This window comes from Neopelma chrysocephalum, unplaced genomic scaffold (assembly GCF_003984885.1).
Source record: "Neopelma chrysocephalum unplaced genomic scaffold, ASM398488v2 Primary Assembly neopelma1_347, whole genome shotgun sequence".
In the NCBI taxonomy this organism is placed as follows: domain Eukaryota; kingdom Metazoa; phylum Chordata; class Aves; order Passeriformes; family Pipridae; genus Neopelma; species Neopelma chrysocephalum.
This window is the reverse complement of record NW_020898011.1, coordinates 5,022,895-5,047,151: the sequence shown is the minus strand read 5'-3', so window position 1 is coordinate 5,047,151 and position 24,257 is coordinate 5,022,895. Positions and strand designations below refer to the sequence as shown.

At 39.9% G+C, this 24,257-nt stretch overlaps 1 protein-coding gene and 1 long non-coding RNA gene across 2 annotated transcripts; one reads left to right on the top strand and one right to left on the bottom strand.

Annotated features, from left to right (window-relative positions):
* Nucleotides 1–13,902, top strand: LOC113978581 (pancreatic triacylglycerol lipase-like). The gene is made up of 13 exons (XM_027705635.1): nt 1–21; nt 454–502; nt 1,255–1,409; nt 1,860–1,985; nt 4,167–4,301; nt 5,334–5,442; nt 6,535–6,654; nt 6,887–7,006; nt 8,420–8,538; nt 9,644–9,773; nt 10,743–10,854; nt 12,487–12,654; nt 13,833–13,902. Exons 1-13 carry the CDS (start codon nt 1–3, stop codon nt 13,894–13,896), a joined length of 1,428 nt encoding a protein of 475 aa, XP_027561436.1. The 3' UTR covers nt 13,897–13,902.
* LOC113978582 lies at nt 6,872–18,562 on the bottom strand. The gene is made up of 3 exons (XR_003537617.1): nt 18,496–18,562; nt 13,447–13,602; nt 6,872–6,998 (listed from the first exon to the last, which is right to left on the bottom strand). It is a non-coding gene; the product is annotated as an uncharacterized LOC113978582 (long non-coding RNA).
* Between the last annotated feature and the right edge of the window lie 5,695 nt (nt 18,563–24,257).

Genomic DNA, 24,257 nt, shown 5'->3' with positions numbered 1-24,257 from the left:
ATGGACCTTCGAGGCTGCATGGTACGTAGTTCAGATTTGGGTTTTTTTCTTTTACCTTGTCAGGTTTTTGACTTCTCACGACACCACGTGAGAAGTATAACAGGGAATTGCAGCACACATTATGCTACTCCTCATGATAGTTCTAAAGTAGCTCCTCTACATCTGATTAGGGAAAAAAAGTGCAGCCTCAAGAGGACAAAAATCACTCTGGATTTAAGCTATGCTTTAGTATATTTATGACCCCCCAGTCTCTAGTGGAGCAAGCAAGCACAAAGCTGACTCATGCTTGTCTTGCATACACAGCAGTCATAGACAGCTGCTGCAGAGAAGAGAGACACAGCACCCTGTCCACCTGGAGAAATTCAGCACCAGAAAGCTAAGTGTGCTTGCTAATCCAGTGGGTTAGCAAATCCTAGCTGCTTCTTTTTCTTCTTTCTTTTTCTACTGTTCTAGATGCTTGGAATTTGGATACTGGCCCTATTCCTTCTCAGTGCAGCAGAAGGTAAGCATTTAGGGATTAGTATTTATATTGCCTTTCTATGCTGCTGTATTTCTTGAGGTATTATTTTACAACATGGTGCTTTAAGAGTTACTGATTGAGGTTACATGGCTCACTGTCCCATACAAGAGTGGTGAGATGAGTGCATGTGCACGTTGTCCTTCCTCTTCTCCACTCTGGAAATTCTACCCTAGGAATGAGCAAGAAATGCTGATGTTTCCTATGTCAGAACAAAGCTATTGCTCTACCATGCCTAGGGAATTATTCCTTGTACTCTTCTTAGTGATGGAAATGGAGAAAAAGCCAGGGGCAGGGAGTGGAGGCATTCTAATGAGGATATAGTTTTATATTCAGCAGAAGACACTGGCTTGTGTAGTATGACTTCTTGGGTGCAGTCAGCTGTTCAGCACAGTCTCAATTTATTGCTGATCATTTGCAATACCTCGGCTTGGTGTTAGGAGAAACTCTTCAGCTGTCTTTGCTTTGGGAAAAGCAACATCTGGGGAAAGATACCCAAAGTATGAGAGAGGATACCACAGAGGAACTCTGCTGAAGACTTGGTTGATGAGCAAGAGGGTGGTTTATTTCCTTACGGCAAACTGCAGCTCTAAAGATCTAGGAGGGGCAACTTCTGGTCTTTGCTTTCTGTTAAAAGGAATCAAGAGACCCCCCAGAGAAGCGATGCTGTGAGTTCTGACTAACTGCTCCTCTTCTCTGCTCACTCACATATTACTGATCTGATCCTAATGCTACAGGCAAAGAAGTTTGCTATGAAAGGCTTGGATGCTTCACAGATGATGTGCCATGGTCTGGGACTACAGAAAGACCAGTCTATAAGTTACCCTGGAAACCAGAAAGTATAGACATTCACTTCCTCCTGTACACAAGAGAAAATCCTACTGACTCTCAAGTAAGAATTGTTGCAGTTTAAACATTAGTAAATCACATGTAAAAATCGTGAATAAACACAGGCTCCAGCTGTGTTCCAGAAAAGTGTTAAAAATTCCACTTTGTTCAAGAGACAACCTCTTCCAGCTCCTTGGCAGGGTCCCCATTGAGAAGTACTTGGAAACTGAGCATCTTTGGGTATTTTTTTTCCACAGACAAAATGCAAACACTTGAAAAGTAAAGTCTTGTCTGCTCTAAGATATGTGTCAAAGCCTGTTTGAATGGAAATACAGACCTTAAGCCATAGTCATGTGAATGCTTGCAGATGAGTTTAACATTGCATAACTTTTAAACACCTATACAGATAACCATAGTTTGGGTCTTTGCAATTTTGAAAAACTATTTACAAAAAGCAGATTTAAAGGTTTATTAATTTATTGTCTTCATTAATTTAATATCTACATTCATGTAGGAAGTCTCTGCAGTTGATAAGTCAACAATTGAGAACTCCAATTTTAATGCAAGCAGGATGACCAGATTTATAATACATGGATTTGTAGACAATGGAGAAGAACACTGGCTGTCAGACATGTGCAAGGTATGTACCACAGGAACATCCTGTCCCTGGGAGGTACCTTAGTTTGCATTTATAAACACATTCCTAAAAATTGTCTGATTTCCCTGTTTCTAACCAATTTTTCTCATGATATTTGAAGTGATAAGAAAGGGGGAAAAGGTGACATTTTCAAATTGTTATCAACTTAAATATGTGGCTTTGCACCTTGAGGAAAAGCATGAGGTAAAATCTATAAGGTTCTTCTCTTTACCGAAGTGACAACAGGATTTGACTCCATAAGTGTCCTTTTTCTTGGTAAAAACAACACAAACCCTGGATAAAGATACTGCTTAGGATCTAGGATGATTCCAGAAAAAACTGCAGACTCAGAGCTGCTGAATCCTGTTTCTCCAGAGAAGGAACAGGTTTCTAGATATGGAAGTTTATCACAGAGGCTTGGGCTGCCGTGTGGGTGTTGGGGGCTGTTTGGGGTGGCCATTATCAGAAGCAATAAAGCTGCAGAAATGATATCCAGAAGGGACCTCAAGGGGAGCATTTCAAACAAAGCTTTCAATCTAACACTATGAACACTGAATGTAGTAAAGCACTCTGCTTTATTGATTTTTCTGCTAATTCCACAAATTATTTCTTAACCCTGTCCCCACACAAAGTGCAAATCCAGCTTGTGGTTTTCTCAAGTCCTCCAAACATGCTTATGTGGCAGCTGCAGCTAATGAAAGCTACTGGTCATACAGCAGAGAGCAAATCCCAGTTGATGGCACTTGCATGATATGTTTTTCAAAAAACTATTAACATAACTACAATTTTTTAAAATTATGTGTTCCTATTTTACTTATGAGATCACTATGATAAACAATGTGAAACTTAAATCAAGGCGTTTCACACTTATTGTGTCCCCACTGCCTGCTTTTCTTTGATACTAGGTAAAAAGAAAAAGAGATTAAATTTATTTGTCACTTTCTCTTGAAAAAAAACTATGTTGATTATCACTTTATGAAAATTCACAAATGACTGTTGGATTTGTTAGTTAATAATTTGATTACAGTATTAGAAACATAGTGATGTTTTCACACTTTTCTCTCTCCCCCTTTCCACTCTTAAAATAGAGGGTTTTTCCTAGAACTTCCCAGTCAATGAGATAGCTCACAATTTCCTTCAGATGGTACCTTGAACCCATTTGATCAATTTTCACAAGGATGTAGAGGCTTGAGATAAATCCTTAATTTTTTTCTCCACGATGGTGGCCTATGTTTTATCACAACACTCCAATTTATTTATATTTAGAAAAAATTTGGTCTCAGTGAATCTTTTTAAAAAAGAATGGAGCAAATGGGATTGTGAATACATCAACCCTTCTATGTGTATCTGTTACTTACTTTCCTTCCCATTAAGCAATAATCCTATCTGCACATTGATTTTTATTACTTCTAACATGGTCACAGACACTTCTATTGCCTTTTTTATCCTTTGCCCGTTGTAACTGGTTTTGGATGCTTTATAATGTCTGAACACAAAGCAAAGAAGAATAACTATACATAAGCTTCTAAAGCAAAATACTTTTAGCCAAACAATCCAGCTCAGTGGAGAACAATAAAGCTTCTCATTCTGTGGTAGACAATAAGGCATCTGCCTGCATATATTTTTATATATATATCTATCTCCAAATAAAGTCATAAATCTGGAAGGGATATTCAGGGACACCATCAGTTTATGCACCCTCTTATAAAAAAGCATTCTCTTTTCTAAAAATCTGCATCAGAAAAACACTGTTGATTTTTATAATCAAAAATGTAAGTTCCAATTCAATTTTAATTAAATAAGTATTTTTAAATCACTGAAGTGAATCAGTACATAAGTAGAGCTCTTAGTGTCATGTACAAAGTTTGATTGAAAATAAAAATTAAAAGTATCACTATTGATATTGTTTTCCCTTCTATAAAAAATACTGCTATAGGCATTTGAAATACTGCTATAGGCACAAATGATTGTGGCCATTCCTACAGCACATCACCCTATTTCAGCATTGTGTGAGCACACACGCCACTGTGAGCAGGCACAACCACACCCATATGCTACAGGTTTTGGTTCTTAAAAGGTTGTCATACAAGTTCACACAAAATATATGAGTTGAGCTGTAATAAGCAACATGACTCGATTCCATATTGTATTTACCATGGGTTTTGCTCTTGTTTTACGAAACAGAGGATGCTTACTGTGGAAGATGTGAACTGCATCTGTGTCAACTGGAAGAGAGGTGCACGATGTCAGTACACCCAGGCAGCGAACAACATCCGTGTTGTAGGCGCCGAAATCGCTTATTTTGTAGAAGTTCTTATGGTAAGAGTATTCTGTATACAAAGCTATAGCTATAACACTGATTTGAAAGAAATATGGTACTGGAACTTCCATGAATGTGGATGTAGCCAGCAGAAAACACTGTCTTCTACTCCACAATCATTTCAGTTGTGCTGAAACCAGACCTTTTCTTAAAAGAACTGTTCTAGACAACCTAGAGATAGGAAGTTCAACAAGATATTGCCACAGTACAGCCAGGCAGAAATAAAGGACACAGAAAACTGCTTCTTTTGGAGACAGAACCTACCAAAACCTACTAAAGAGCTCGTAAGAATGCCAGAAAATAAGCTGCCAGTCAGCAGAGGCTGGAGGACAACTACTCTCAGGGAGCAACAGTGGCTGGGGACAAGCAGGACCCACCAGGGAAAGCCACGGTGGACAGTACCCAACCCTACAGGAGGTGCCACATGCCCACTTTTGTAGGCAGCTTCACATGGGAAGTGATGCTTGGTTTGAAGCCTTCTTTTAATCTAATTGCTTTCAACACATATTTCCCCCCAAATAACTATAAATTACTAAAAACAGAGAGCATGCTGGGCCTAGGAGTGCTCTGACCCATGTCTCACTCTCTACATCTGCATTGCACCTCCTGAGTTACTGTCCAAAAAGGCTGAGGACATCTGTCCTCTCATGTTCTCCCCCAGCTGCATGTGGTGCCCAACCTGTCAGGTGCAACTCAGAGTTCCTGCCTGGCTGATTCTCGTAAGCCAGATACGCATTCTGTGAATCTTAACAGGCCTGGAATGTGACACAGGTACAGAGCCTCTCAGAACAGAACTGTCTAGAGCTGGAACAGCCTCCAAAGGCAGGGAGCACCTGAATAAGGAGTTTTGAAAAATCTATGTATTGAACATAAGTAACTATACAGGCAAACAGATGCTGAAATCCTATAAGAGTTCCTTATAGGAAAGGAGTCAGTGGTCCAATTAGAACTAGTTTTTCAACCCCTTTTTAGTCTTCCCTATTGCTGATGAAAAGAGATGTAGCAATTTTTCTTTGCTGTTGTTTTCCCAGGATGAATATGGATACTCTCCAGCTGACGTCCACATAATCGGGCACAGCCTTGGAGCACATGCTGCTGGTGAGGCTGGCAGGAGGAGGCCAGGGATTGGAAGAATAACTGGTAAGTCAGTGACTTCAGCCACCAAACAAAACGTTGCTGCTCATTTTCTCTTCTGGTTTTATCCATGGGCTGCAGGGTAGCCAAGGTAATTTGAGTATTATAGAACTCAGCCTCTTATGGTACACCAAGGAGCAGTGCCCTGATAAGTGTGGGAAAACAGTCAGCATGATGATTATTTTGCTTGCACATGTGTTACACAGCAAAGGAAATTTTCTAATATGTTCAGTCCTTCCAGAGGTAAAGCTATGGGTTTGATCTCCTTATTCATCACACAGGCAGCACCAAGGGCATTGTGCATTAAGCAGAGTGACCTTGCATGCATAAAAGACAATTTTGGATATTATTAACACAACCCTTTTCAATTGGTTACTTTTCCTCAGGGATTTCAGGCTTGGTGAACCTTGGACTAATAGTCTACAAAAGTCAGTTTAAAAGCAAACCCTAATGTGTTGCCCAGGGACAAGAAAAGATGCAACTATAAGTTGGCAATAATTGTGTAATTTGCAAAACTTTACAACCTCCTGAAATTGCTGCAGCAATTTGAGAAGCAAATCAATTCTATTTTCTGCTAGGCTCAAAAGCAAAGATCATCATTTCAAAACAAGATGTTTTTCCCAAAATCTGACTGGAGCCAGAAGTAGGCAGGCAGGTTTCAAAACCTTCAAACACACGGGGTGCTATCAGCTGAAATTCCTCTTTGAGTACTCTCAACCAAGGTGGGCTAGAAACCACATGAGTTATATGGCATGCAGATACAGCAACCTCAGTTTGAACAACATTATTAAAGGGAAGTTCAATTAAATTAAAAAAAAAAAAGTTATTTCCAAGGGTTGGGATTCAATATTGGTGTAAATATATAAATTAGTAAAATCTAATAGGTTTCACAAAGGTAACCCTTTTGATTTCCAGGAAGAAAAGCCACTTGGAAAGAGAGAGCACACATCATCATTTCATTAATGCCTATAGTACTTAGTATGAGGAACCCTAGGCAACTGTATGTTGATAATCATTATATATAATCAATCAGTGTTACGTAAAATGATTCTACATCTACTTCTCTTTCTATACATAACACTAGGCTTTTTCATTCAGGACTGGACCCTGCCCAACCTTATTTTCAAGGCACTCCAACTGAAGTCAGACTGGATAAATCTGATGCAGACTTTGTTGACATTATCCATACAGACTCAGCTCCCACAATCCCCAACTTAGGTAAGTATTCAGGTCTACTGTATTAATACTGAATTATTTATGCCCTACAGCACTTGAGTAGTCTAATTGTTCATCAAGACTCTGTTGTGCTGTCATAGACACAGAACAAATACACCATACTGGTCACTAACAGCTCCTAAAACACTATGCACAGACAAACTTGAAGCCAGCAGCTACAGGTATGAGACAATGTTAATTTAAAGCATGCTTACCAATGTTTTAAATGCTTCAGGTTTTGGCATGTCCCCAGCAATAGGACATATTGACTTTTATCCAAATGGAGGAGAGCAAATGCCGGGGTGTGGGAAGAACCCTGTCTCACAGATTGTAGATCTTGATGGCATCTGGGAAGGTAAGCATGTTGATTCCATTATAAATTCATGGGTGTGTCACCTGTCACGGTGTAGCCACTTAACTGTCTCTAATTCAGGTGTTTTGCATTAGCTCTTGGTGTGTCCACCGGCAATGGCAGCTGCAGGGCACAGCAAAACTATTAATAGGCTCAAAACACACAATTTTTCAGAGCTCATTAAAAAATAAACAAGACAAAGGGTTTGCCTTTGCAAAATATGTCTCCTCTAAAGTATCTAATAGCAGAAACAAAAGTTACTGGAACTGTGCCAAGAAATTTAGAAAGGCCTGTAGCACACATTGCACTTCGTGTCTAGTTGCTCAGCAGCAGCACTGGTGGAGTAGGGCAAGGATGTTCACAGCTGCTCCTGTTAGTGTATCTTCAGCTGAAATTCTTCTTCTGAGATAGAACAATTAATTTAACTCTTTTTTAAGTTACCGATTACAATCCAAGTTGCCCTGAAGTGATGTTATTGTGTCTACTTTTAGCCAGCTAAAAAAAGATTGGCACATAGCTGCTCAAATACACTGTTCTTTGTTGTTTTATATGCCTCCAATAAAATCTCTGAGTATTACAAAATTTCTGTGTCTATCTACTTAAATTGTACATAATGTTAAAAAAAAATAAAAAAACCCCAGAAGATTTCTGCTGTGGAGATTTTTCAGTATATTATCTGAGTTCTTTCTTAAACCCTGGGAATCCATGAACTGATTTGTGATGACTAGCCTTTTACTCCATCTTTTATTAAATGCAGCTGGAGGCATTACTTTTTCTTTCGCCTTTTTTTTTTTGATAGAGTAAACTTGTTATTAATAGTGGGGAATTAAAGCACAAAGAAATAACTGCATTGTATATGATCTTCTTTTTAACCTAAAGATAGGAAAATAAAGGCAACACAAAGAAAAATAATATAATCATTATTTTAATCTTAAGAGTCTCCTTTCTTAAGCACTCCCCAAACAATAATTTTGTTTTGAAGTCCTCAGCTGGGGCAAATCAGCATTGCCTTAGGAAGTTCACTATTAAATACTTTTAATTTGGTTTTCTTTTGTTATGGTAATGCAACTGTTGCCTACAAAAGACGTGCCTCACAAAGTTCTCATTTCTATTTAAACTCGGTCAGATTGCACGAATGAGTGGGTTTTGGGGGGCAGGGGCTGCACTGAGCTGCACAGTCAGTCTCCACAAAGCATTTCAAGTTTGCACTTTATACCTGTTGAGTCAGTGACATTCCTTAGGGCATCAATTCCCCAAAATAAGTAAGTTTCCAACTTTATGTTTGATGCTCCAAGAACTGTGTTAAGGCTTTTGAGCAGGAGTGATGCATCCCAATCACAGGGCAAGGGCTGTGCTGGTATCTTTCCTAGAAGGGTAACAGAAAGGAAGAACTAACCTGGAAGCATCTCTTCACAGGAACCCGGGACTTTGTGGCTTGCAATCATTTGCGGAGTTACAAGTATTACTCAGACAGTATCATCTACCCTGATGGCTTTTTAGGCTATCCTTGTGCTTCATATGATCTTTTTCAATCAGTAAGTATCTCTCAGAGCTTCAGGATGCACCTTATTGAAAATAGTGGCTCTTATCTATGCATCTGAAATTCAATGTATTTATGCCAGCTTGCACCCAATGAATGTATCTGTAAGAGGAGTAGGTGTCAGACGTCCAAAAGTGTTACAGCTTGTGCGGATGACACGGGTGAAAGTAGGAGAAGGCAGTAACAGAACAGGGGCATATCGACTTTGGTGCTGATGTGGCAGCTCTGAAGTACTACTGGAGCCTGTGTGGCTTCCCCAAGCCTGCTCCTCTGCATTGAACTGGGGAAGAGGTAAAGAGAACAGGCTGTCCCTGTAATGGCCAAACGTATTTATCAAGAGCAAGGACTGTGATCCCATACTGTAGCAGGCAAGCCTTCAAACACAGCTTAAGTTTCTTGGGTTTAGAACAAGAAGTAAAATAATATGTGATAACCTGTAGTCCTTTGGTGACTGAAGATGACAAAGCAATGGTTTATGGACCAAGGCCAGGAAGCCCTTCCCTGTCCCAGACTGGGAGACAAAGAATTACAGCCTAAGAGCAGCAGGAAGGTGACAGGCTCATCGTACCCTACAAGCAGCACAGACAGAGGTATAAACTTGCACAGCACTTAGATCAACCTTTACACGTTCTAGCAGGTGATAGAGATCACACTTCTCAGATTGCTTTGGGAGAAGGTGACTACCTGCTTCTGTCACCATACTAGAAAGCTGCTTTCATGATAAAAGCGAGGTTTGTCTTCGAGACAAAGCCTCCCTTGACCCAACCTGAAGCTATAAGGAGACATCCTTCTTTCTCATCAGCTGCTGGGAAGGACACCTCTCTTCCCTGCTCCAGTTCAAGACTACTCAAGGCTGGCACTGATGTGGCTGGCTTGAGCTAAATGCCCCAAGAAGCAACACAGAGCCCTGAAAAATCAGAGCCTTTGAGAAAGTTGGCTAGCTCCCATGATCCTTCTCAAGTCATAGAAAGGTTTACTTGAAATCTGTTGCTGTGATACAGGGCCAGTTAGGTGGGTATATTAAAAATATGTCCTGCGACTAATTTTTTGTTCTTGGCTGGCTGGATAATGTTATTAATAGATATATTTGTTTTCACTAGGGAGAATGTTTTCCATGCCCACAAGAAGGATGCCCAAATATGGGTCACTATGCAGATAAATTCAAAGGGAAAATTACAAAGGACTTCCTCAAACTTTACCTGAATACTGGAGAAGCCAGGGATTTTCCTCGTGAGTTTTGATTCCTTCCATTGCTACCTACTCCTTGTAAAAAAATTTTTAATTTTCCTGCTTTACAATCAATTTTAACAGATGAACAGGTCTCAACATAGTGCAAGGGCTCTTCAGTTCTTCATGCTTTTTCCTGTTTTGCTCCAACACTACTGCCCAGTTTGGGGCCCTCCAGTACAAGAAAGTTGTTGGCAAACTACAGAGTCTAGTGAAGATCACTGACATCTTTAGTGGATTGCACTGCAAGGTGCAAGGAGAAGAAAGGATAGGCAATGCACACAGGTTGCAGCAAGGGAATTTCTTATTAAGTAGTATGAAAATCACAGTCACAATGACAGTGGCTAAAGGCAGGAAGAGGGGTCCAGAGAAGCTGGGAAATCTCCACCTTTGGAGATGTTCAAAACTCCATTTGACAAAGGCCAAGAGCAAGCCAATCTGGCCTGGTTTCAGAACTGGATGGACCAAATGAACCTCATTTACAACTTTAGTTATCCTAAATGTCAGCTCTCAAAACACACTTCTTCCTTTTCCTTTGTAAACACTAATCACAACCTTCTCAAGCTGCTTTTGCTTATTGCACACTGAAAGAAATCACCCGCCCAAAAAATTATTTTCCTTGAGCTTCAGGATTCTTTTACACTGCTTAGATTCTGCATTGATTCCTAACATGGCCTTCTTTCCAACATCACTGTGCATGAAATCCTTCAAAATGCTGAAATCTATATTGTATTTACTATGGTAGGGATCTGTTTTCTCTTTTTTCTTTTCCAGAAAGTAAGACAAATGTCTACCATTTCTGATGTTGATCTCATTAGGACATAATGACATACCTGACTCATTGGTGTTTTGTATCTTCTGCTTTCAACTACTGTGCACAGACAGGAAAAATAGACAAAACACCGGTATTTGATATTTTAGAGACTGTTTCTCCCTGGGTACAACCTAACTTACTGTATTTCTTCTGTATAGTTTGGAGGTACAAAGTAACTGTGACCCTCTCTGGAAAGAGTAAAGTAAGAGGATATGTAAATGTTGCCCTGTATGGCAGTGATGGGAACACAAAGCAGCACCAGGTCACCAAGTAAGTTAATTATTCAACAGAAAAGAAACTTTTCTTCTAGAATATTTAATTCATATTTTTAATTAATAATTCTGTTTAAATTGATCTTTTTTTAGTGATTGAATTCTACCACTGATGTAAATGTAGCAATAGTTCACTCACTCTGGGTTTACATTTGAAGGGAAAAGGTTAAAATGCAGGATTTTAAAATGTCAGAATTTGGTGTTGCTTGCTTCCTGTTCCACAAAGGACTTGCTGGACCTGCAATAGCAGAGTTCTGATCTTTTTGTCTTCCACAGGCTTGTAAAATGTTGCCACAGTTGCTTTCAGCTAAAGTTACCTTAAGATTTACTATACAAAAAATCTCCTTTTTGTTGCTCATATCTTTCCTGCTTACACTGAAGCTGCTTCCTTGCCTCTTGTGGTTTTGTTTATTTGCATTTTTCTTGTTTGTTTCAACTGAAATATTTGAAATTATGAAAAATACGGAGAAGGCAATTTGATGTGAGGTTCGGCTTTAATTTTTTGCCTTTTTTACTTATAACTATGTCGCTTCCACTTTTCCAAGGACTTCACATCCTCATGCCAGCAGAAGGTGTGTGCTATGGGCTGATCCCAGTTCGCATGCATCCATGCATTCACCTGAGATGAATCTGGCAGATCTGGCAGTACGGGATGCACTCCAGCCCTCTCTGCCTTTGTAGGACCTGTTTCAATACAGTTGCTGGATGTGAAGTTCTTTTCTTCTCCAGCAAAACTTGCTGTATCCTACCAGGCACCACTGTAGATCCAGCAGAGGAACAAAAAGGCAGATGGATTTTGTCCTATCTCTCATTACTTCCACTACCATAAGCCTTTTAATATGGAGGGGAGTAAACATTCTCCTCTGCAGGCAGATGCAGGAGTGAGTACAAAGCTAGGGGGAGGAATGAAAGTCCTTTCTCATGAAGCTTGATAAAACTATAGAGGTTTCTTCTGGGTGATTCATTCAAATGTCTGCTGACAGGTGTAAATTTAAGAAAATAGAGTGTGGGTCTGAGAGAGAGCAAAGAAAAGGATTGGAGAAGTATTGGCTAATGTTCAGTGAGATGTAGTAGCTGAAGCCTTTACCAGTCTCAAACTGCTGTCATTTAGAATTTGCTCTATTGGTGCGATATGAAGCAAGTAGTCAGATTATAAACCAGGGTCACCAGGAGTAGATGGCCATGTTACTTGGCCACAGTGTCGGAATCTCTGCTAGACAGCCAGGCTGAGCAGCTAGTAGATAAACCTTCTGCCCATCTCAAACAAACCCAACATCTGTATCATATAAATTAATGAGCATTCAATGAAAATTTCATCTATATGCAAAAAAATCCCTTCCCCACATAAGCAACAGGGAGCGAGCTCTTCCTACCTCCACAGGGATTATCCTCTAACTGGGTCCTCACTGTGAGGGGTGACTGCAGCATACCAGGCCCACCTGCCTCTGAAAAACACTGGTTTGGGATGAATTAAGCTGGAAAATTGGCAGTAATGTTGTTACCACATTATATGATAAATATTGTCTCTCTGTTAATTCTCATTTGATACCACAGCCAAGCCAGTGAGAGGACTGGTAATTAATAGTAAATGCTGGCATGCCTCACATCCACAAAATGTTATTTTTCACAGGGGAACCCTCCAACCAGACAACACTTACACAGCCTACATCGATGCTGAAGTTAATGTTGGAAAAGTTACAAAGGTTAAATTTCTTTGGAACAACAACTGGATTAATCCAACTTTGCCTAAATTAGGAGCTTCAACTATCACAGTAGAATCTGGACAAAATGGAACACAGTAAGTATATCCATTGTGAAAATCTTGAAAGTTACTTGAGAAGATAGGTGACAAACTTGTAAGTGGAGTGAAAGCCTTTTCACAACAAAAGCTATTTGAAGCATTAAAAGAAAAAGACCCTCAAGAAAACCTTTTATTTTCTTCCTTTCAAGACACTGTTCATCCATAGTTTGATTCACTACTACTTCAAGCCTTGTCCTTAAATAACCTGAAAGAAAAACTTAAAATCTTTCCAGGCTTTAGAAGAGCAAGCTTCCACTCTTTGGGTGAGAAAAATTAGTGCTGGCTGGATTGTCAGCATCACTCTTGCCAAGCTCCACAAGAACTGCTTGTTTTTGTGTAAGATCCACAGTCAGTTGGGACCAGCAGAAGTATTCCATTGATATATATGATCCTTGAGGTCATGATTGACAAAAGAGGATGGTGAAAATAAGCCTTCCAATGAGGACTAGTACTTAGAGCCTGCACTTAAAGCCTCTATATAAAATTGAAGTAAAGAGGCTAAAAGTGATTGCTCTGGACTTCATGGAATATGGCTTGGATGTTCAGATTACAGAGGTAGGATTTACTGATCCATTTTTTTCCTGGACTTTTAGTAATTAAGTCCCTCATTTGCTTGTTCAGTTATTTTATTTTATTCACCCCATGATTTGGTATCTAGAACAGGAGGTACAGTGTAAGTTTTAGACCCATATACAAATGCACAGTTAAAATTCCATCACTTAAAAGACAACATGGGAGATGAAAACAATTTCAAGCAAAGGGAAGTGATTACAGCCCACTTTAACTTACCTTAAAGCAGAGGTTCTAGGTCCAGTTTTAGTCTCTATTCACCAAAGCACATCACTGATGAAGCGTATTCCTGTAGATAGGAACTCACTTTTCTACTGACTCGTGGCCTCTGTACAAGTAGTTGTGGTCATCTACATAGTGATGGTAGCACAAAATCTGGAAAAGAAAAAGAAACTAAAATTAAAGGAAGGCAGGCAGTAAAGCAGAATGGACACAGTCTATCAATGCTTTCCCCAGCAGTAATATTTCAAACTTAGATGCTCAAAGTTTGTTCTGTCCATTTGTGTCAAATGACAAATCAGGTTGACTTACATTAAAACAAATCCACTTGTATAATCTCAAGAAATGTTGACAACTCAAGGTGCTTGCATTTATTTCTTCTTCAGATACCGTTTCTGTGGGTCCGACAGAGTGAGAGAGGATGTTCTGCAAACTCTTACTTCTTGCTAACAGCACATATGGATGCCCAAAACCTTGCTACCAATAAAAGCTACTCTTGCAGAAAACACTGGAGTCTGCAGTTGTAATACTGATGATATGTGGGGGTAATTTTGTTTGTTTGGGGGGTTTTGTTTGTTTGTTTTGGCTTTGGGGTTTTTTTGGTTGTTGTTGGTTGGTTAGGGTTTTTTTGTTGTTGTTTTGTTTGTCTGTTTGGGTTTTTTGTTTGGTTTTTTGTTTGTTTGGTTTGGTTTGGTTTGTTTTTTTTTTGCTAGTTTGGGAGGCAGAAGTTAAGTCTGTGGATATCTCTCTATAGATAGAATTTTTTTAATAGCTTTAGGAGCGAATGAGCCAAAACCTGTTAAGTGTTCCCCTGCTTTCAGCCTGTTTTGAAATAACTTCAAACCAGAGGAGGAAAGGGGGAGGTACCAGAATCTGGATAGTGGCTCCTGGGCAGTACCAAAAGAAAGCAGATCTGCTTGTGAGTAAGAGGAGTGGATTAAGGAAGCTGACATTCTTAGTCAAACTGAAGGCTAAGCCCAGAATTAGCACGAGATAAAGATGAAAGAGAGATAGTAGGGGAGGGTGAGAGGTTACAAAATGAGGACAGAAGTTTAAGTTTAATTACCTGTTAGAGATGGAATAGTCAACTTGATGGAGAATTGTGAATGTGTTTTGGGGTGTTAATGCTGAACTGAGCTCATACCATGCCCCATCCCTGGAAGTTCAAGACCAGGCTGGATGAGGCTTTGAGCAACCTTTCCTAGTGAAAGGTGTCCCTGCCCATGGCAGGTGGGGTCTGGAACTAGATGGTCTTTAAGGTGCCTTCCAAATCAAGCTCTTCTAGGATTTCTATGACCTAAACAGAATTATTTTGAGAAATCTGCATAGAAAATTTCAAATGTTAGTGAAGTTTCACTGAAATGCTTATAATCATAACAATCTCCAAAGTATCCTGAAATCCCTTATGCTGGGCCTCAGCCTTGAACAAAACTGCCAGATGATGGGATCAAAACAGGCAATGCGATGAGAGGATCGGTTCTTTCCATGCTTTCTGATAAACAGATTCAGCTGAAGTGTGGAGAGTTCACGAATTCATTTCTGACCCTGTCTCAGCTCCTTCAGCCTGCTGCTGGAGAAGCCAGCTGGATTGCCTCTGCTGCCAGAAGTAGTCCATCCTCACAGAAAAGATCCCACAGAACTGATGGAGATGTACCACTACACAGATCTAACGGTCCTGGGGACCTTTCCTGCAGTTTCTTCTCAGGTTCCCCAGACTGGGGCACTCTGGTCTTTCTGCCTCTCTGGTTGACCTTTCCTCCCCCATAACATCTTTTCCTGAAGGACATCAACCTCCCAGCAAGGCTTTAGATTCCCTGTGCAGTGGTGGAGGTTGAAACCAATTTATTCTGTGTTCGAGCACTACTCTTTCAATATAGAAAAAAATAGTGTTTCTTTTTTATTCAGTGCATTCTGCCAGCTCTTGGAGGGAGATGAGGGCTGTAAAGAATAGAAAAGGGACCATCATCAGCATTGAAGATTAGCTATCTGTGGCCATGCTCTGAGCTGGAATAAATTCCTTATGTAAAACCCAAACTGCTCCTTGCTTTAACACAACTGAAGATAATATCTTCCAGCAATTTCAGTTTTAGTCAAAGATGTGTAGGATTGCTTTTATGTTTAAAAACTTTCTAAATTGCACTTGTGCCTCTTGCCCAGATTAAAAGGCACTATTTGGTTTAGATTAGATACAAGGAAGAAGTTTTTTACTTTAAGAATGGTAAAACACTGGCACAGGTTGGCCTGAGAGGTGGTAGATGCCCCATCACTGGAAACATTCAAAGCCAGGCTTGTCAGGGCTCTGAGCACCTTCGTCTAGCTGAAGCTGTACCTGCTTATTTCAGGGGCGGGGAGGGGTGGTGAACTAGACAACCTTTAAAGGTCAATTCCAACTCTAACTATTCCATGATTCCACCCAATTTTGCTCCCTCAGGAGCATAGTATTATTGCCTTAAGAGACCACAGAAAACAGGACTCCGAGCCAACTTAGTGGCTCGGATAAGAGATCTCTGAGTCTCTGAAACCTCACCCTAGGTAAGGTACCCAGGTAGAGGTACCCAGGGTACCTATACATATATGAAATGCTAAAGGAGGCTCCCCTTGCTATGCTGTCATAGATGTGTGGGGTATTAAAATGCTAAGCCAATTTCTTGTCCAACTTCCTTCAAGAGGAAAGAACAGATGTTTTTTACCCTGATGATATTACTTGATTATTCCCCTTCTTACATTGCTTCTCTCCCTGTGCAGCTCCTCACGGCAGCAGCAAGTGCTGCAAGCACAGAGCAGAGTTCTCTTTGTGTGTTTTCTTCCCAGTCTACACTGTCCAGGAGGATGCTTATAAGCTGACACTTATTTTGGCTCCAGTTTTTTCCATATGTGGTCAGCCTTATAGTGGTAGAATATTACAATCAGGTTTAATAAATGCAAGGATGTGAATTGTTTGTCCTGCACCAGGCTGTGTTAAGTCCAGCTCTGCATTGCTCCTTCAAAGCCTTTCTTGGCTCTCCATGGCTGCAGTTGGGCAGGAAGAAGAGGATCCGGCCACAGGACTCTAGAGGCTTTCACATTTCCTTCGTGTCACCAGTTCTTGGAAGAACACACATACCCTATCCAGGGAGATGAACAGTGGCAAGTTTACACCCAGCCATAGACACAGGAGCACCTGATGCTGGGTTTTCATGTACCTCACACCCCCCTGACATTGCCTACTTCCTTCTGCCTTCACTGTTTGTCTCTTCCAGGCACTGGCTTCCTGATCTCGGTACCTCCTGCTGAGGAAACCTCAACAGGGTTATTAACTTCCTAACACTGTAGAAGAGTTTCTCCTTTGTCTTTTGTTCCATTACCTTGGTATAAGCAGATTCTTGCCTACACAGTTGTTTTGACAGTTACGATATTCTCGGCATTATCCTTTGCCATAGCCACTTCAGCAACCCATGTAATTTTAACAAACACCTAACAGAATCAAGACGTTAAAGTTGACAATAGCATAATAAAAAATCTCCTTTTAATAATGAACTGGAGCTGCCGTCATCTTGGTTTAGCAGAGCAAAATCTCCCCCCTCTGAACATTTTACAAAGCTATTACATAAAATGCAATGTTAAATGAACAACAAATTACTTTCCCTTTAGCTAGCTTTTAATGCTAATGGTGCTATTTATTCCTGACCTTTTGAAATATTAGATATTTTAAATGACAACATAAAAAGAATTCTTGTTTGAAAACGCGAGCGACTTTAAACCACATGTTATTACTTGTAAGTATAGCATGCACATGCATCATTCATTTCAGTGTCCCACTTATGGCTAATTGGTATATATTTCAGTTGACATATATTGTTCTCCTGCAAATGTGTCAAATTCCTTAACGATGTTGGTGACAAAAGCAGAACGCTTGAGATATATAAATTACTCTCTTTACCATATAATCATTCTTATCTATTGGGAATGCTATTTGTGACAAATCGTGTTCAAAAATACACACTAAATTGATTATTTTTTTTTTAACTTTAATATCACACCATTCATGGCAAGTCTTTGATTGAATCTTTAAATGTAGGAATGTTTTGATTTTTATCTGCATCATTTTGTAGCTTTTGAAAAGCTCACTTTATTTATTAAAGGAAGAGTAGCACAGTGAGTATCTCAAAATGTATCTTTTGTTATCAGCATAAGAAAACAAATGGGCTATAATTGTGGACATAAAGTGAGTAATTTGGTGAAAAATGCTTTGTGCTGTAGTTTAGGTTTTATAATTCCTGCCAGAAATTACTATTATTTTGTTGGTGGGCAGCATCGCAATCAGAATTTTAAATATGGGAACAACTTGGGCCACGTATTTTTATTACACTTGAGATTACCATGTGCGATGCATTTTTCTCCTATATTACAAATCATCTGAGAATAATTAAAAAAAAATAAATTGAAGATTTCATGTGGCTCTAATTATTACTGAGATATACCAGAGCTCATTGTTGTCTTTAGACAATGCTGTCCACAGTCATTACTTTGTTCCGTAAATCAGCAGGATAATGAGGTTCTATCTTTCAAGAAATATTTGAGCGTATCTTAATTTGGCATTGATGAATTCTCTTTGCTGAATCTCTTGAGGGGTTTTTTAATCTAGTTTGTCATATTAGAGCTTTCATCACTCGGTCACAGCTGACAGTGTAATGTACTTGTATTTATTTCCATACCTTCCTGGGATGTGTCCTCAGAGGTTGCAAATAAGAATTTTATGATGTTATGCCTTGAAGGCTAGTCTTTCCTTAGTTTGAGTGTAAATCCTAAGGTATTTTGCCATACCCTCATACTTCAGAAATATATACTATGTATGGTTGTATTTAACTGTGGAAAAACAAGTCTAAATTTGTTAACAACTTGTTACTGATATAAACTGGGAACAATTTCTTTGACAAAAGACATATTTACTAGAACAAAATACTTTTTTTGCCAAAGAAATTATGTAAGTTCAGATACTCATTTTTTTTCCTCTGCAAATCCTCTCAAACTTGAAGACAAGAAAAGGGTAAGATGTGTCCCCTTTCTTACTTGGTCAACTCAGGAGTCTTAGCAGAGGGCAGAGGAAGAGAGGGTCAATGAGATGTTCCACAGCCCTGAAAGAAAAAATACTTATAGTGACCTCCATGACACTTACTTCTAAACTGTGCCTATATACAAACAGAAGCAAGAAGCAAAGTACTCTTTAAATTATGTCTAAATGTTGTATTCAATTACACAATAACATTTGAGTGGCTACTACACTTGCTGGCACCTTGAAGACACGTGAGACCCGAAGACAAAAGTTGCATTCAAGTTCCTCTTTGTGCTGTGACCCATGGAATTATTGATGTGGCACACATCCTATGGAAAATCTTACCTTTAATTGCATTATGTAGGTAATGGCTTCACATCTCACCAATTACGGAGGTAAAGGGGAAAAAAAGGTGGATCTAAACCTCCACAGTAATGCACTTCTTCTCATAGTAATTTATATTATTAAAATTTTTATAACCTAAGTCTCCCTTTCATGAAAAATAACAGAAATGAACATTACTGGTGGCTTGAGTACCTCAGTTTTGGGGTGTGAAGTTCCAGAGGTTGGATTCCTCTGGGAGTCCTGAATATCTTCTTTGGAGAGTGAGGTCTGCCCTGAGTGTGGTACCATTGCTTGCTTAGAAGAGGCTCTTCATTAAGGAGGAATATAGTCATCACCTTCATTACATGGAATGCAAAACACAAAGTAAGCATGTGTATGTTCCTGCCTGAGGTGACGGAAGAGCAGAAGCCATCCCCTCCTTCTCCCAACACAAAGCACTCTGTTTGCTGGCCACAGCCTGAGTCAGATGACAGAAACTCCCACAGGAACTGCTTAACAATAAATAACACAAAACTCTTGGTTTAGGCTGACAACCTTTTCTGCACTGTCCTTAATTCCTTACTCAGAAGTCATCAGGAGAGGTGTGAAAGAGGTTGTCCACCACCTGCAGCTCTCACCAAGGTGCTCTCCGTTCCTCAGGGGAGTCTGTGGCCTGACCTCACATCTCTCTCCAACCTTTCTCCTCTCCCCTTTGCTTGCAGTTTGGAAATCAGTGCCTCTGTCCATTTTACACCCCTGGAGAGGGACAGTAAATTTAGTGGGGAGTCAGTGAGGAGACTGTGTTTGCTCCCTCTGCACCCTCATTCTGCAATTATCCCTCTCCAAACCTGCGTCTCCCAGAGAACACAGGGAGGGTTTGGGAAAGAAGGCTTCTGCCCTTCATTAAAGAGAGACTGTAGGTCCTCAAGCCTTTGCTTTAATCCCAAAAGGCATTAAAATATCTTTGCTGGGTCATGAAAATCAGCCTCTCAGTCCCTCCCACCGAACCTGAATTACAAACCCTCTCCCGGTGCCTGTGACAAAGAGGTCACTGAAGGGCAGCTCCTGGCACCACTGTGCCATCCCTTGCTGGGCTGGAAGGGATGGCAACACAGCAGCAGAAAGGAGCATATCTTTGTTGCAACAGACCCTTGTTGGGGATTAAAAACTTCTTTTTAGGCAAGGAAAATGTTAAGAGTGAAAAGTGACTGAACTAAAGAATAATTCTCCTTTTGACCCATAGAGAAAGAGGTGCCTAATGAAAAGATATGATCACGGACAGTGTGAAGATAACTGTCTGATCAGATAATGGAATTGTTTTCAGTGATAAGAATGAATCCATTACTAATGCAAATAACGATAATAATTATAATTTGCAATACAGTAAAAATCACCTAGTCTACCTCCTCCTCTGACAGGAGACTGTATAATAAATTATAGGCTGAGAAAAAAAAAATCAAAGGGATAAAGGTTAAAAGATTTTTAAAAATTCTGAAACTTAAATGCTTATCAGGGAAGTCAAGACCTGAAAGCAGAAATTGGTGCTATTAAATAAAGCAATTGTGAAGAATGAGATATTATGGAATTGATTAACAAACCAGAAACCAAGCATTTCCTCATATCACTACCTCTTGTCACAAATTTCAATAATTCTGAAAGAACAAAAAATTAAGAGTTGGCATATAACAAGGAAATTAATTATTTCAATGTAGGTGAATATGCTAATAGCACTCTGGGAAGATGAATATAACTTAACACACAAAAAGCCCCCAGAAGATTCAATAAATTTGAGGAGTTTCACCAGTTGTTTTTGCTTTGCTTTGGTATCCAGACCAGGTCCAGCTGTTCCCTCACTCCCAACCAGGACTGCATCCTCAGACAGGGCACCTCTACCAGGCAGCGCTTTTAGGGTTGTCTGGGCATGCCAAGATGCTCATGCCAGCTCCATAAGCTTTGTTCATGTGAGGGATTGGGGGTATGGAAAAATGCTTAATTTCACCTTGGGAGGAACAGAATAGGGCAGATGAAACAAATCTTGCATGCAGAGTTTGCACAACAGTGAGCTGTTCTCTTGTTCACAGAAATTCTCTCTTGGTTAAGCAGAGAGGAAAGAGTGATAAATAAGGTTCATCATTCACTGCTGGCATCACATCAGTCATACAGTTTTAAGTGATAGAATATTGGGAATCTACCAAGAGGTCATGAGATTCTTCCACACCCATCAATTTCGAGTAAAGTAACAGCTATTAAGTGACAGAGTCTAAAGCACTGTCTTCCAACACTCTTCATTTAGATCTTCATTTTCCAAAGGACATGATGTCCCATAACAGCCACATAGAAGATGCCAGAGATTTTAATGACAGGGGGAGTGTAAGGGAGACTTAAAGACCAGAGGTGCTGACACCTAGCCAAAAGTAGGAATGACTACTGGATTAAATTAGCCTTTAACCTCAGAGTGGAGCCCCATTTTCTGTGGCTGGAGTATTTTCTAGCATTTTAAATTCAGAGTAATAAGCTCAGTCTATCCTGCCTAAACTTCCCCAACAAGTCATTCATGAAGATACAGATTTCTCACACTCCTCGAAGATTTTCATTGCAGCATTTTTCATGTAGCTCAACACACTTCAGGTCAGCAAGGCATGACATTTCATTGTTTGTTGATGCTTCATCAGGGCTGTTTCATAGTGAGATGTACCCAACACAAGCCTTTCATGTGTATGCACACAGAATAACCTTGGCATCAGTTTCCAAATCTCCTTCCAGCAATAAGATACTGATCTGCAAGAAATCAGCACCCACTGCCAACAGAGCCATAAAAGAAAGATCATAGGTCTATAAAATGTGATTGAAAGACCTGGGGTTTAATTAAAGATTTAGACTCAGGGCATGCATGAAACTAGTCTTCAGATATGTCAAAAGCTGTCAGAGCAGGAATGGGATGAAATGTTCCCATGTTCTTTAGGGGCAGGACAGCCAGAGAGAGTCAAAGCTGACATTATGTAAGATTTTAGACAGGTGAGGACAGTGAAACACAAGTCAACTGCCCAAGCAGGCAGCATCATTGCAGGATCAGAAAGTTTAAAACCAGACTAAATAAAAGTTGGGAGTAGTTTAGGCAGAACTAATACAGTTTTGCAGCAGGACAGTGATATATGATTGATGTCTGAGGTCCTTTCCAGCTACATGGATCCCTGTGATGCTCTGACAGAGAGGCAGTTGCAGTCAGCAAAATACTGGATGGATCTGCACAGAGATGGAAAAGAAAAAAGGGGAAAATATATATACTGTACACTATGTACTACCTGACTCTGAAGGAGAGAAATGAAAAATGCTTCTGTGGGATGTGATCAGTGTGGTTTGTCAGCATCCCCTCAGTCCTGTAGCATTCTTGGTGTGTGGCACTTCTTGATCTTCGATCTCATGTGTTTCACCCCTAAGACAAAACAAAAGAGCGACAACGTTATTCAAACGCTTTTTGGAACACCCTCAATCACGTACCTGATATTTCAACTGCCTTACACAATTATCAGACTGAAACACTGACCTTGTTATCCTGAGTTGACAAAATATCTATCCTCCTGACCACTGAGTTCTACAACTAAGGACTTTTCCATGGATAAGGCAGCTAGCTGAGTGTTCCCAACACCCTACAGACAGTACTGCCATCCAGGACCCCTGCTTACACAAGGAACATCGGGAGAAATTTATCTCAAGAAGAATGCTGTAATGTTTTTTGTGGAAAACCACACTTAGACACAAGAACTCCTGCATATATCATCCAGGACCAGCATCTTTTCTGCTGGATTCTGCTCTGCTCACAGTTAACTTATTTCAACTCCTCTCATTTTGAGGAGTCAGTTGTCATCTAGGTGAAGTGTTGGTGAGGGGTCACGGGCTGAGAAAATAAATCTGATTGTCACTAGATGAAAAGTAAAACCTCTGAACAACACACTGAACTGCAGTGCTTTAACTGCAACCTTGTGTGTGTTTGAGCAAATACACAGGCACGGCATGCAGGGTGTTTGTTGTGGGAAGCATCAGGGCAGCACTGAGATTGCTCTTTGTACTACAGAGGAAGAGGATATGTTCAGTCTGGTGTCCACTCTTATCAGCTGATGGCAGACGGAAGTTCCTACTAGAGGTGCAGAGCTTACTCCTCAAAGGGAAGGAAATACTCCTTGCTGCCCTTAGGAAAGGGAGAGTCACCTTTCTAACTCCTTAGATTACCGTGGTTAAATGAACTCTGCACTCACAGTTCTCAATCTCACCACTTCTTTCTGTTTTGAAACCTTCCCTGATCTTGTTACTGCCGGAGCACACCAATGCCTTTGTCCTAGCAGTTCAAAATCCTGCTTGCACACTGATTCTTTCGGTCTCCTTACACTCAATCTGGTATCGTCCTCTTTTTATGTCTTGGCTCTGCTGCAGCACACAATATTCCCAGAGTAAGCTTATATTGTATTTTTCATTTCTCCATGTTTGTGTCAGCTCACCTGTGGACACGGATAGAAGGATCATGCTGCAATCTACCAACTTCTTAATTTTTTTGCCATCCCATGGTAGTGAACACCATGTCAGAGTTCAGTAACTTCTGCTGTGGGCACAAAGCCAGAGGTCCTGGGATATGGTGTCTAGTAAACCTTTCCCTATTTTTATAGTCTCTGAAAAATTAGAAAATAAGTACTACTTTAAAATTATAGGCAGCACCCACTCAATTGTATGTTAACCAAAGACATTACAGAATTTCTCAGTTTGCAGAAAAATATTTGCAGTTAACTGACTTAATATATGGCATAAGGATGGCACAAGAGAGTTTTTGCTGTAAGAAATTGATCTTTGCATCTGTGGAACTGCACAGGCTATAGTGAAATTTCTTGCTTTGTTTGAATATCCACGTTCAGGTCTCTAATTTGAAGGAAAAAAGCACAATAACTTATTGTGACTCTGCATCGGTTCCACCACAAAAATGTTTCTCTGTGTTAGAACACAGCAAGGCGTGAATGAGAACTAATAAAACAGAATTTATTCCTAAAAAAAAATTAAGTACAAGCGTTCCAATATCAGTACCTAATGAAATTGGCAAATAACAGGCCTGAATCCCAGCTACACAAAGCATCTGCACTTCTCACCAATTTATCAAGGCTGCATGTCTTGAAAATAAAGCAGCTCTTGCACTGGGTAAAGGAACTCTGCATTCATTGTCCTTAAGACAGATGTCTGGGTGGTGTTTAATGTAGCTATTTGGAAACTGAAAGGAGAGAAGCTGGATGCTGCTGTCAGGGAGGTTGTTTTAGAAGTTGTTTTAGAAGTTGTTTTATTCTATTGCTATTCACATGAATATAACATCTGCAAATTTCAGTAAGGGCTTATGTGATTTTGTAGAACCAACAATTTATACATAATTCCTCCTATCAGGATGGGGCTGTAACTTTAAATATAAACACACTCATATGAG

Bases quoted from the DNA above. Each gene is read 5' to 3' on its own strand.
- LOC113978581 (XM_027705635.1), top strand. From the start codon at position 1: ATGGACCTTCGAGGCTGCATG. The intron at 5,443-6,534 runs GTAAGTCAGTGA...TTTTTCATTCAG, and splicing joins AGGGATTGGAAGAATAACTG to GACTGGACCCTGCCCAACCT. The intron at 10,855-12,486 runs GTAAGTTAATTA...TATTTTTCACAG, and splicing joins AAGCAGCACCAGGTCACCAA to GGGAACCCTCCAACCAGACA.